Here is a 14678-nt window from a genome sequence, read left to right as displayed (position 1 = left end):
GCATGTTCTCACTCATAGGTGGGAACTGAACAATGAGATCACTTGGACTCGGGAAGGGGAACATCACACATCGGGGCCTATCAGGGGAGGGGGGAGGAATTGCCTTGGGAGTTATACCTGATATAAATGACAAATTGATGGGTGGTGACGAGTTGATGGGTGCAGCACACCAACATGGCACAAGTATACATATGTAACAAACCTGCACGTTATGCACATGTACCCTAGAACTTAAAGTATAATAAAAAAAAAAAAAAAGGAAACACCTAGTCCAATTCTTGCTCTTTGTATTCTTATTTTAGATATCATTCATATCATCCCCCTTTTGTTAATGCTGTCTGCCCCCCACCCCCTCGTTATCACAGTCAATATTAGAACAGTTTCATCATCACCAAAGAGATGCTCATATACATCTCCCTACTCCAAACTCTTGGTAACTCAAATTTATGTTCTGTCTTTATGGATTTGCCTGCATATTTTATATTACATGAGCCTGTATTTCAATTGTTTGTTTACAAATCTCTCTCTCTCCCTGGACTGTAAACTTCTTAAGGATAAGTACAGTGTCTTAGCTAACTTCTTGTCTCCAGCCCTTAAGACAGAGTGTATTATATAGAAAGCTCGATAATGGAATAATTGATTTAGTTTTGCCTTTCTTAATTATGATCACATTCCACGTCTGCCCTCATTATATCCACATACCTGAATATTCCCAGTTACCTCATCTACTTATATAGAATAACTCTCAGCTAATCTCTTTCATTAAATACTGATTTTGAAGATCAGTTTCATTTGTATAAGATAACTTTTATTTTAAATTGGAATGGTAGATGTGAGTTCACTCTGCCCTTTTATACTGTTACCTTGTAACTTTAAATCCAGATTGTTTTTTAATCTGGAAACGAGTTGTTTTGTTGACAATCATATAATAGAGTATTACACCATTGCCTCTATTACAATATTTATTCAGATGTGGAAATCCTCTTGGAGATTGGTTCTTAATTTATGTGAATAGAAGTATTATATTTCTAATAGATTTGTGCTTAGCATTTTTGTTAGGTATTATTAAACATATAAATCAATTTGCAGATGTTTTAGTAAATAAAACAATATATTAGTAGGAGGATGTTGATGTTTGGTGGGCATGTAAGAAGGCAGAAGAGAAAAAAGAATTGTTCAGTGTTGATACTTCAGAAATGGCTAAATACAGCTAAGGAAAAAAGATGAAAATTTACCTTCATCGGCAGTCCAGACAAATTCTAATGTTGCTTCTAAAGTGGTATAGGCAGTGATTTTCTTATGTGCATAATATCATAAAAACCATCTAGATTGGTTCCTCTTTCATATAGTTAATGTTTTTTCTTTTTTATTCGTGCTTGGTAATAAATATAATCTAGTGAAATTAAGTCATCAGCTTATTAGAACAATATGTCACAATGTGTGAGTTACCTTTAAAATTATTTATATTTTTATTTATTATTAGGGTGAATTGATGCTTGTAGATAAGTTATATTTGTTTTTACAGTCTTATTAACTGTGGCTGATTTGAGGAAAGCTGTGCTACTTGTTTATTGCATTTATTAAGAATAACACTAGTTCATGTGGAAAGTATAAATGGAAACTTAAATCTTTTTGTGTTTTCCCTTTCCTTTTTAAATTTTGTTTTATATATCACTTCCTTGTCTAATGTAGTTGGATAATAAAGCATCTTTTCTGATAATTTCATAACACCAGTATATTTTAAACTTTTAAAATGTGATACATAGGCACCAAGAGTAGAAGCACAAGTTCTTCTGGGATCTTTGGTTTGCTTTCCCAACTTATGTTGTGAACTGCCTTCTCTTCATCCCAACATTCCTGATGTTGCTGTGTCTCAGTTTACAGATGTTAAGGTAAGAAATGAGATGCTAATTTTTAGCACTCAAATTATTTTATAATCATAAAGTACATGCAATAAAATTTGTATTATTTCTTTTCTTTTGAAATCCACACAATTGTTAAAGATTTTTGCACATTGATTTTTGTATCCTGAGACTTTACTGGAGTTGCTTATCAGCTTAAGGAGATTTTGGGCTGAGACGATGGGGTTTTCTAAATATACAATCATGTCGTCTGCAAACAGGGAGAATTTGGCTTCCTCTTTTCTTAATTAAATACCCTGTATTTCTTTCTCCTGCCTGATTGACCTGGCCAGAACTTCCAACACTATGTTGAGTAGAAGTGGTGAGAGAGGGCATCCCTGTCTTGTGCCAATTTTCAAAGGGAATGCTTCCAGTTTTGCCCATTCAGTATGATATTGGCTGTGGGTTTGTCATAAATAGCTCTTATTATTTTGAGATATGTCCCATCAATACCTAATTTATTGAGAGTTTTTAGAATGAAGGGTTGAATTTTGTCGAAGGCCTTTTCTACATCTATTGAGATAATCATGTGATTTTTGTCTTTGGTTCTGTTTATGTGCTGGATTACGTTTATTGATTTGCATATGTTGAACCAGCCTTGCATCCCAGGGATGAAGCCCACTTGATCATGATGGATAAGCTTTTTGGTATGCTGCTGGATTCGGTTTGCCAGTATTTTATTGAGGATTTTTGCATCAATGTTCATCAGGGATATTGGTCTAAAATTCTCTTTTTTTTTGTTGTGTCTCTGTCAGGCTTTGGTATCAGGATGATGCTGGCCTCATAAAATGAGTTCGGGAGGATTCCCTCTTTTTCTATTGATTGAAGTATCCTCCAGACACAAAGCCTNGCTGTTGAATTTTGTCGAAGGCCTTTTCTACATCTATTGAGATAATCATGTGATTTTGTCTTTGGTTCTGTTTATGTGCTGGATTACGTTTATTGATTTGCATATGTTGAACCAGCCTTGCATCCCAGGGATGAAGCCCACTTGATCATGATGGATAAGCTTTTGGTATGCTGCTGGATTCGGTTTGCCAGTATTTTCTTGAGGATTTTGCAGCAATGTTCATCAGGGATATTGGTCTAAAATTCTCTTTTTTTTTGTTGTGTCTCTGTCAGGCTTTGGTATCAGGATGATGCTGGCCTCATAAAATGAGTTCGGGAGGATTCCCTCTTTTTCTATTGATTGAAGTATCCTCCAGACACAAAGCCTTGAATGCTCATTAGGAGCATATCCTTTTTTGTGTTTAAAACATAAATCTAATGGCATTTTTGTTCTTCTGAGCCACTGTAATATTTGACCCTGTTGATGTTTCTGTCCTTTTCTGAATGTCTCTTTATCTTTTATTGCACAGATCTTGACTTACTTTTCACCTAAGTATTCTGACTCCTTAATCGACTAATTTTCTTTTCTCTATTTGCTAAACATATATCCAGTTCAATATTTTACCCTTGTATTTCTTCTTTTTCTCCCCTTTAAATATTTTATTCATTTACATTATTTTAACTAATATTTTAACTTGTTTCAAAATTCATTGTTATATTTTACAAATTATTAAGGATGAATATTTCTCCCTTAGCTTTATTGAGGTAAAATTGACAAAAATTTCGCATATTTAAAGTGTACAATATGGTGTCTTGATACACATATACAGTATGATAAATATCAAGCCAAATAACATATCCATCACCTCACATAGTTACCTTTTTTTGGTGAGGAGGAGTAAGAGAAACCAAGATCTACTGTCTTAGCAGGTTTCAAGTGTATGATACCGGTACCTGTAGTCACTGTTAATTGTAGTCACCATGCTGTACATTAAGTCTCCAGAGTTTAGTCAGCCTGCGTATTTGAAACTTTGTAACCTTTAACCAACATTTTCCTGTGTCACCCACTCCCTAGCCCCTCTTAACTACCATTCTACTCTCTGCTTCCAAGACTTCAACTTTTTATATTCCACATGTAGGTGAGAACATGCAGTATTTGTCTTTCTCTGCCTCTCATATTTCACATAGCATCATGTTCTCCAAGTTGATTCATATTGTCACAAATGACAAGATTTCCATCTTTTTAAAGGCTGAGTGGTATTCTATTGTATGTGTATTCATGTATTTGGGTGGGTGTGTCACATTTTCTTTATCCATTAGTCCTTCAGGGGACACTTAGGTTTTTTCCGTATCTTGGCTATTGTAAATAATTCTGCAATGAACATAGCAGTGCACTTATCTCTTTGACATGCTAATTTCATTTCCTTTGGATATGTATACCCAGAAGTAGGATTGCTTTGGATTGTATGGACATTTTAATAATTCTGTAATCTGTGGACATGGATATGTTTCTATTTATTTCTGTCTTTTTCTGTTTCTTTCATCAGTGTTTTATAGTTTTCCACGTACAGATCTTTTACCTCTTTTGTTATGCGTATTCCTAAGTATTTTGTTGTTTTCGATGCTATTGTTAAATTGGATTATTTTCTTAATTTCTTTTTCAGATAGTTCACTGTTAGTGTATAGAAACACAACTGGTTTTTGTATGTTTTGTTTCCTGCTACTCTACTGAGTTTATTAGTTCTAATAGTTTTTTGGTGGAGTCTGTAGGGTTTTTTATATATTAGATTATGTCATCTGTAGACAGAGATAGTTTTAATTCTTCCTTTCCAGTATGGATGCCTTTTCTTTTTTCTGCCTAATTGCTCTGGCGAGGACTTCCAATACTATGTTGAATAGAAGTGGTGAGAGTGGGCATCTTAATCTTGTTCCTAATCTTAAAGTAAAACCTTTCAGCTTTTTGATGTTGATTATGATGTTATCTGTGGGCTTGTTATGTTGAGGTACAACCTCATTTGTTGAGTTACAACCTCATTCGTTGAGTTTTTATCATGAAAGGATGTCATATTTTCATGCAAAAAATTTTATATTTTATCATGAAAGGATATTCATACATTTGAGCTATGTATTCTACTTAAGTGCTTTTTCTTCACCTATTGACATAATAAGATTTTTGTCCTTTGTTCTGTTAATATGATGTATTAGTTTTATTGCTTTGTGTATGTTGAACCATCCTTGCATCACAGTGATAAATCCTGCTTAATTATGACATATGACCCTTTTAATGTTCTGATGAATTTGGTTTGCTAGTATTTTATTGAGGATTTTTGCATCTATATTCATCAGGGATATTGGCCTGTAATTAATTTTTTTTTCTGGTAATGCTTTTTGTCTGACTTTGATGTCAGGGTAATGCTGGCCTCTTAAAATGAGTTTTGAAGTATTCGCTCATCTTCAGTATTTTGGAAATGTTTGAGAAGGATTCTTCTCAGATTCTTTATTTGAAATACTTTGTAGAATTCACTGGTGAAACCATCTGGTTCTGACTTGTAATGATATTTCTCACAATTTTAAAATCTTCATACCTATGAGCTATTAATTCTACTTTAATTATCTGCCTTTATCACTCTTCTAATCAGGAAGAAATGTTATTTTTTGAACATATGCTTTTGGCTATAAATTTCTGAAACTTTAGCTACTTTTATAAATAATATTGGTCTCTTTAATGGTAATATGTACATGAGAACAAAGACTGCTTTAATAACCACTTAGTAAATATTTGTAGAATTAATGAGTGAAATCTCAGTCATTGCTGTTAACTGTTTCCCCCTTATTTTAGGAACTTATAATCAAAACTGTATTAAGCTCGGCAAGAGATGAGCCCTCTGGTCCTGCAAGGTAGGTCTTAGACTGACTGTAACTATTCTGTGTTTGGAATTTTAGAAGTTGACTGAATTTTTATAGCAGCCCAGATTGTTTTAGATACATAAAAGCCATTCTAAATTACACTTTTAAGTTACTTGAATGATTAAGTGTTCTTACTTATTTTCATGATTTGAATACTAACTTTTCTTCATAAACAGAATCCTAGTCACCTTTTTCAGTAACTTCACTCTTTATCTCTGAAATGATTTGTTTTAATTTTATTTTATTTAAGTACATTTTGTTTATTATTCAGTTATATTTGTCAGTGTCTTTTATGCAGTACCTTGAAATGCAGTAGCAGGTACCCAATGAATTTTGTTAAATTGAATTAAAATAAATATTTTATTACAGAAAGCAGTATACCTAAGAAAATAGCATATTTTAATATTTACAAATATTTGATCAAGATTTTTTAAAAATAGAATATAAGTCATAGTTTTAGATTTTTTTCTAAATGTCTTAAGAAATAAAAGCTGACATTTTCTCTGTTTTGCAAAACCTTTCCAAAAAAAGATTGAGATTTAAATTAGCAGGTTACTAGTAGCATACCATGTTTCTTCTCTTCCCCAAAATAACATTAAGTCATATTTTATATTTCTTGATGCTAATTCTAATAGTACATCATTTGCTGCAACATTAGTCTGTGCTACTACTCCTCAGATCTACATCTCTGTAAAGCTCCTGTTTTCCAGTTATCTACACATTTTTTGACCCAAAGTTCAAAATGTACAGATCATGGCTTTGACGATTTGGATTCTTATTCTAATTTAAATCTTTTTCCAGCAAATAAAAATAATGTACAGTGAACCATTTGTTTAAATTAAGACATAGCTCCAGTTTTAAAATTTTAATTGCACGTTTTCTCTCTTAATAGCCAAACTAACTAAAAACAAATATCTTTGAGAAAATTGTTCTTTTATGCTAATCCCAATTAGCATAAAATATGCTAATCCCTTGCTAAGTTTACAAGGATTTTCGTATAATATTGTTTCATTTAATTCTCATTATAATTTTGAGAGTTTAATAGAATCACCCTCTTCTTCCAGTTTTGCTAGCCAGATACTGATGCTTAGAAAGTTAACAGTAAGTCTCTGATAATGCATAACTGGTGGGATGGGGGTGTAGGCAAGCTAGCTAACATTTTTAAAGCCCTTTGTATGTGTATGCGAGGCACTGTTCTAAGTGCCTTATATTTATTATCTCATTGAATTTTGTGATACCTCTATGAGACAGGTATAATTTTCATCCACCTTTTAACAGAAAAGGAAACTAGAACCCGGGGAGTTTCAATAATCTGCCCTATCATCTAGATATGACAGAACCCTGGCAGTTTGTCTTCAGAGGCTTATTAGATGCACAATTAAGAAGTGGCAATACCAAATTTGACCTTAGTGCTTAAAACTGTAGAGCTTTTGCTTTTTGAAAAAAAAAAACAAACAAACAAAACTATGTTGCTCCTCAAGTGGAAGAATGTGGAAACGTAAAACATAGCCGCCTAGAAGTAGACCTGGGAATCATTAACACAACAGCTTGTGTTATGGAGAATATGGAAAAACCCCAGAAGCTGAATTTAAGCATTGTCTCAACTTGTTTTTCTATACCTTTTAGTATATGTTTTTTTTTAAGAAATTTATATTCCCAGGCCAGGCATGGTCGCTCATACCTGGAAGCCCAGCACTTTTGGAGGCCAAAAAGAGCAGATCACCTGAGGTCAGGAGTTCGAAATCAGCCTGGCCAACATGGTGAAATCTCATCTCTACTAAAAATACAAAAAATTAGCCGGGTGTGGTAGTGTACCCCTGTAGTTCCAGCTACTCAGGAGGCTGAGGCAGGAGAATTGCTTGAACCGGGGAGGTGGAGGTTGCAGTGAGCCGAGATCGTGCCACTGCACTCCGGCCTGGACAAGACAGAGTGACACTCTGTCTCAAAAAAAGAAAAAAGAAACTTAATACCCCCAGTCTGAGCAGGAGCAGAGAGTTAAGCTATATGCTGGGAATAATCTAGATTATTCTGACATCTTGTGGAGGGGGGTGTGGGAAACTCTACATGCAAGAAAAAAATATATATATCCTTTCTTTCCACCTCTTGTTACAATAATTGTTAAACATTTGTATTCTCAGTCTCTGCCTTTAGTTAGCTGCATCCATGGAGAGCTTTGCTTCACTTCAGAGTTTATTGTTGCTTTAGGATTATAGATGTTTCCATAGCTAAGCCCGAAGCTTGGTTAGTTAGTGCTACAAATATTACCTAGGATTTATGGATGAACAACAGTAGGGAAAAAATAAAGTAGTAGATTTCATCTAGAAGACTCTCAGGTAGTTTTCATAGTAAACAGTTTAGTAGCCTTAACACTCTAGACTAAAAGAAGAGACTTATATAAATGTTTCTAAAAAAACACATACTAAATCTGCTGTGTTAAGGAAGAAAAATCTGCACTGAATTTTTCTGAAGTTTAGCATTCCACTGAAATTAAGAATATCAGTATTGGGACATGGCATATATAACAGGATACTAGAAGAAGGTGACTGTTTTGATACTTAGAACCATTATACATTTTATCAGAAGCTTAAACTTGAACACACTAATAGAATCCTTACTGATTCTAATCATTAAATAACTCTCTTCAAGCTGACACCCAGCTGAAATTATATTGCTATAGAAATGAAGCTTTGCAATACATTAGGGAACAGGATAAAAATTCTACAAGTTCTGTTTCTGTTGGATTTTAAAATAAGTTACATAACTTTTATGTTCTCGATTTGTTTTAAAATAATTTGTAGCTAGAAGTGTTAAATTTAAAATATACAAAATATTTAACGTACTCCATCAGCTTCATGTTTTACTTAAGTTCATTTTGCTGTTGTCAGTCAATAAAATTACACTTTCCATTTTGAAAGCAGGTTACATTTTGTTTGGGAAGCCTTGTAGCAATGTCAGTCTGTTAACATGGATTTTTAAAAAACATGTTGTGTGGTATCCCAGCCTATAGTCTTCTTAGTAAATTATAATAGAAAATTAGGCTCAGATGTTTTGGGATTCTGCTTTCTTCATACTTTCTCTTCTTTGGTTACCAGTTAATGTTTAGAGTAACAAGTTCATTAATTCGTTTAAAATCGTGCATGTTCATTCTGTGTCAGTTCATTGTGGGTCATGTTTGTGGTGGTGGTTTCATTTTATGTAACCGTTGTTGTTTGCCTTTTTTTGCAGATGTGTAGCACTTTGTAGTTTAGGTATTTGGATTTGTGAAGAACTAGTCCATGAGTCTCATCATCCTCAAATTAAGGAAGCTCTGAATGTGATTTGTGTTTCCTTAAAGGTAAAGAAAACTGTTTAGTGAAATATATTAAGATAGTAGAGAATGCATGTTTTTTTTCTCCAAATATTAATTATATCTTGTGTAACATTTAGTAAATGTTTTCATTACTTTATTACTCTATTATTTTCTTGATCCTGACTCATTCCTTAAAAATTGTTCTATTTCTTGAATTTAGGGTATCTTTATGGTGACTCATTTTATCTCAACTTTTATGTATTTAGCTTTGCCCCTAAACTATATATGGTAGATGTCTAAAAAAGGAAACCCACCACTTAAAACATATATAGGATTTTTCTGTTTTTCTTTTTTAACTAGTATTTCTGTAACTTACTGCTCTTTGATCTTTATTACCACTCCCTGAATTCTTGAGCTGTTCAGTTTTTTTGCTTTATCTTTTCAAGTTAAGTGCCTTCTTTGTAGACAGAACAAGATTTTTTCAGTAGTAATAATGTAATTATTTGGAGAGTCTGAATGAATAAATGAGTACTCTTTGTTTATGAAAGGATGCATGATATTATTGTTGTTTTAAGACTTGTAAAAAACCCACAGCGCATGTATAAGACTAAACATACAAAGTAGTTAACAAATATTTTTAAATAATAGTTACATGACAGATATTTCTAAACATTTACTATGAGGCACGTTGCTAGACAGAGTGAGGGATAACAATAGGAAAAATTTGTAAATACTAGCTTCAAGATGTTAAGAATAGCTGAAAAAGATTAAAATGAGAATAATAAAATATAAAAACCTGAGAGTACTAAATGGGTATATAATATAAACTGAGTGTATAATATAAACTGCTGATTGAGTTCAGAAGAAACAGAAATCATTTTGACTTAGTTATCAGAGAAGACTGGAAAAAAGGAGACACATTGGGGTTTGAAGTGTGGGTGAAATGTGGACATAGAGAAGCATAAAAAGTTTGTCTTTATGCCATTGGGGAGTCATCTGAGTTTTCAGCATAATGTCAGGATCATAACAGTGCTATAGAAGATTAATTTGGAAGTGTGGTGAATAGTTGATTGGAACAGGGCAAACATTGATAAAAAGAATAGTGATTTAGAGGCCATTGCATAAATCCACATAAGAGAAAATGCAACAAAACTTTAATGAGGACAGGCAAACATTACAAAGGAAAATTAAAGTTGTACGTGTCTTTGGAATGTGTTGTAATTTTTTTTATTTTGCAGCTGGAGATTTAATCACTTATAAATGTAGGATTTATAATCCTATAAATATATGAAATGTAAAATTTTCAGCAGATAATGCTTTGATGAAAAGTTCATCAAGAAAATTTTTAAAACAATTTTTTTTTATTATTGCAGTTTACTAATAAAACAGTAGCCCACGTAGCTTGTAACATGCTTCACATGCTGGTTCATTATGTACCTAGACTTCAGATTTACCAGCCTGATTCTCCCTTGAAAATTATTCAAGTAAGTAAATTTCTCATTTATTTATTATGACCTTGTTAAGTTTTTTTTAGATTTGGATACTTTGGATTGTAAAATTATTTAATAGTTTAAAAATTTTTTACATAGCTAAATAATGTCTACCCATCATGCTTTTTTGTGGTATCAAAGTTCATGATAGTTCCCTTGTCTTTTATGTTAGAAGATTGTATTCCTGGTTTTGGACAAAGTAAAAGCACTAGAAACAATTTATTAGGCCAAGCCCAGTGGCTTATGCCTGTAATCCAGGCACTTTCGGAGACTAAGTTGGAAGGATCGCTTGAGGCCAGCCTAGGTAACATAGCAAGACCCTGTCTTAACAAACAGTTAAACAAAAAACAATTTATTAGTTGTAGTGAAAATTATGTGTAAACCTATGTCATTGTCTTCATAAACATACATGTTGCTTCATTCCCTCTTAAGTAGGGAAAACATACCATCATTCCAGTTACCAAAATCAAGACATTATTTTTTTTATTTTCTCTTTAGCCAGTCATTTGTGAATTTTTGTTCATTCTAATTCGTTATCTCCTGTGCTTCCTGCAACACCTGACATACTTCAGTCCTTCACTATTTCTTTCTTGAGATATTGCTGTTGCCTCCTTCTGGTTTGTGTGGTCTTGCTCTTAAAGTCATCATTCACATTTACATGGCTCTTACCATATCACGTACCTGAAAAAAAAAAAAAAAAAGGACTGATTTTCCTTTGACTGTAAAATAAAGCCCAAAATTCTTTAGCTGTGAATTCAGGGCCTCCACAGGAGAACTCAACTGGTTTTTTAAGAATCATGTACAGATTCCTTTGAAATGCCATGTTGTTCAGGCAACTGAATCTGCTTATCATCACTTAAACATACCCCTGGCTTTCTTCCTCCTATCTGAAATGCTTTGCTTCTCTTCTCTAGTGCCCTCATCTTTCAGTGATTGGCTTAAATACCATCTCTTCAAAAAATAAAAATCCCCATCTGCTCTCCCTAACCAGAATTTATCATTCTTATCTTCCTGTCTTTATAACATTTTTAGGAAAGATGAGAACTCATATTTATTAAACACCTACCATGTACCAGTCACCTTTTCGTATGATATCTCATTTAATTCTTAGAAGTTTTTTGAAATAGATTATTCCCTTCCCTGTCCCTAATCTCCTCCCTTATTTAAGATGAGAGAACTGAGGATTTAATAACTATATAAGAGTCATAAGCTAAGAGAACAGGACTCAGACCCAAGTCTGTAAGATTCCAAAGTTCATGCTTTTCCCACTCAGTCATCTTACCAGCCTCTGTTACAGCACTGAATGTAGTAAGTATCGCACTAGTGAGTAAAGTCTTTGTCTGTATAAAGTGTATTGAGAGGAATTTTCTACTTACTGCATTGAAGCAATAATTTCTAAAAATGTAATAGCATACAATACAATGAAAATAAAAATACAATAAATATATACCTATACATTTTTAACATGCACATAAAAAATTAAATGAGACTAAATGATTTCCGGGGTAAATGATAACACTGTATATGAAGATTTTGCCTTTTTTTAAGTAATGTCTTTTTCATTTACTTTGTATTCTGTACTTTATATTTATTCAAATAATATTCGGTGTATGATATATGTTAATTTAAAAAGCCACATTTGGCTGGGCATGGTGGCTCATGCCTATAATCCCAGCACTTTGGGAGGCCAACGTGGGGGGATCACCAGAGGTTATGAGTTCGAGACCTGCCTGGCCAACATGGCGAAACCCTGTCTCTACTAAAAATACAAAAATTAGCTGGGCATGGTGGCCCACACCTGTAATCCCAGCTACTCAGGAGGCTGAGGCAAGAGAATCACTTGAACCCAGAGCCGAGATCACTCCACTACACTCCAGCCTGTGTGGCTGAGTGAGACTCCGTCTCAAAAAAATAAATAAAAAGTCACATTTTTTTAAAAAAGCCTTGTGTGTGTGTGTGTGTGTGTGTGTGTGTGTGTGTTTAAACAAAAGGCCTGGAAAGGCAATAGAGTAGATTTCTTCAGGTGACAGGATTACAGTGGTTTTTTGTTGTTTTGAGATAGGGTCTCTGTCACCCAGGCTCCCAAAGTGGGTGTGGGCCACTGTGCATAGCCTATGATGGTTTTATTAGTCTTTTCTTACCTGTATCTTTTAATTTTTCTATAATGAACATATATTTTCTGTGTGTTTATACATATTGATTTACCCCGTTGAATTGGGAAGAAACCCATTTATGGTTGACAGAATATATATAATTTTGGTTCCGTACATGAGGATTATAAATAATTGATAGTTAAGTGTACTTGAAAAGCTTGCCTATTAAACATTACTTTGAAATAACAGTATTAATGTGTTTAGAATAAATTTGCAGCACTAGGTTTTGTATCACTTTAGCATTTAACAATTAAGTTTTAGAATGTACCATTAATTTGACATATATAGAGCTCTTTTTTAAAAAATTTTTTTTTGCTTACAGATCCTAATAGCTACTATCACCCATCTTTTACCAAGTACAGAAGCTTCATCTTATGAAATGGACAAGAGGGTAATTTAAATTTTGTTTGATGATTAATATGTGGTTATTTAGTAAAATATTTGTATTTTAAAACTTTAATGGTATGTATATTTACATGGTAAAAATTTATCTTTGTTCAGAATCAACTATAGTGTGAAATGTCTTTCTGTTATGTAAGTATAACTAAATTATATTTTGGTTCACATTTCATGGCCATTTGATAAAATCTTTGAGTTTCAAGATTGTAAGGAACCTTAGAGGAAATTCTGTCTATCTCTATTTCACTACATTCTGCCCAATTGTGTTCTTACCTATGCCTGAAGAATATTAATTCTGAGGAATTCATCACCTCTAAAGGCAGCCACTTGTTTTTGTATAGATAGAAAGTAAAGATATAATATATAGAGATATGTCACTTAAAAGAAGACATCTCCTCTGTCTGCCAAAACATTCTATTAGGTGTCATTTACCTCAGTAAATTTATTATAAGGGTTCTTTAATTTTTTCAGATATTATATTTACCAGTTCTAGAGTTTCTTTTTGTTTTGTTTTGTTTTTAAGTTTTCATATCTTACCTGAAATTCTGCATTTCTTCATCAATTATATACATCTTCTCTTATAGATACTTTAACATATTTATAATAATTAAAATAGAGTCCTTGACTACTAAATCCAGTATCTGTGTCATCACTAACTCGGTTTCTATTGAGTTTTTTTCCTGTTGACTATGAGTTTAATTTTCCTGTTATTATGTCTATTTTTTAATTATATGCCTGACATTATACATAAATGTTGTTTAAAATTTGTAAAAATTTTCTTGAGGCAGAGTCATCTTGCTCTGTCACCCAAGCTGGAGTACTGTGGCGCAGTCTTGGCTCACTGCAACCTCTGCCTCCCAGGTTCAAGCGGGTCTCGTGTCTCAGCCACTCAAGTAACTGGGATTACAGGTGTACACCACCATGCCTGGCCAATTTTGTATTTTTAGTAGAGATGTGTGTGTGTAGGGGGCAGGGTCTCATCATCTTGGCCAGGCTGGTCTCAAACTCCTGGCCTCAAGTGATCCACCTGCCTTGGCCTCCCAAAGTGCTGGGATTACAGGCATTGAGCTACCTCATCTGGACTCCATTTTTAGCAAAGTGTCCTTCACTTTAGTGTCGCAGGCTATGGTCTACAATTCCAAATCCAGTTTATGAATAATATCTGGATAACTAATTGTTCGTCTTTTTCTATATCATCTTTGTTTCCAGAAGTCTAGCTATTAATATGAAAAGCTATACTTCTAAGTTTTGTTTTCTTGCCCACTAAATTTATTAAATTTTTTTTTATCATAAAATATGAGTGTGGCATTCTGCTAGGCACTAAACAGAGATAAACATGATACTCCCTGTTCTCATGGAGTTTAAAAATTAGAGACACAAATGAGGCAACACAATGTAATAAATACTTAGTATAAAAGTAGAAAATGTGTAAGATACCAGGTAGAATAGAGAAAGAAGTAATTAACTATTGAGGAAGGGCTTATTTAGGAAAAATTATTTTAAAGTTAAATAGAGACATTAAATAGAGACAAACAGTAGAATCAGAAACTTATTCCAAGTGGTGTGAGTAGCATGTGTAAATCTGGGGACTATAAAATGGTATGGTTTGTTTTGGAGAAACAACTAGGCAGTTCCATATTTTAGAATGTGAAGTGAACTGTTAAGAGTTGGGAAAATGAAACTTCTTTTTTTTAATTTTTTAATTTTTATT

The 14678-nt window shown here is 33.2% G+C and overlaps 1 protein-coding gene across 1 annotated transcript in view; it reads left to right on the top strand.

The window, feature by feature from the left end:
* RALGAPA1 (Ral GTPase activating protein catalytic subunit alpha 1) overlaps positions 1-14678 on the top strand; it is a 301694-nt gene that overhangs the window by 167206 nt on the left and 119810 nt on the right. The window contains exons 28-32 of the mRNA XM_017858547.1: positions 1767-1892; positions 5569-5627; positions 8862-8970; positions 10299-10409; positions 12891-12959. Of these exons, the coding sequence (XP_017714036.1) occupies positions 1767-1892; positions 5569-5627; positions 8862-8970; positions 10299-10409; positions 12891-12959 (474 nt within the window). The remainder of the gene's footprint in view (positions 1-1766; positions 1893-5568; positions 5628-8861; positions 8971-10298; positions 10410-12890; positions 12960-14678) is intronic.

This window comes from Rhinopithecus bieti, unplaced genomic scaffold (genome assembly GCF_001698545.2).
Source record: "Rhinopithecus bieti isolate Rb0 unplaced genomic scaffold, ASM169854v2 scaffold_2435, whole genome shotgun sequence".
In the NCBI taxonomy this organism is placed as follows: Eukaryota; Metazoa; Chordata; class Mammalia; order Primates; family Cercopithecidae; genus Rhinopithecus; species Rhinopithecus bieti.
The sequence above is the reverse complement of the archived record's forward strand: the minus strand, read 5'-3'. Positions and strand labels throughout refer to the sequence as shown.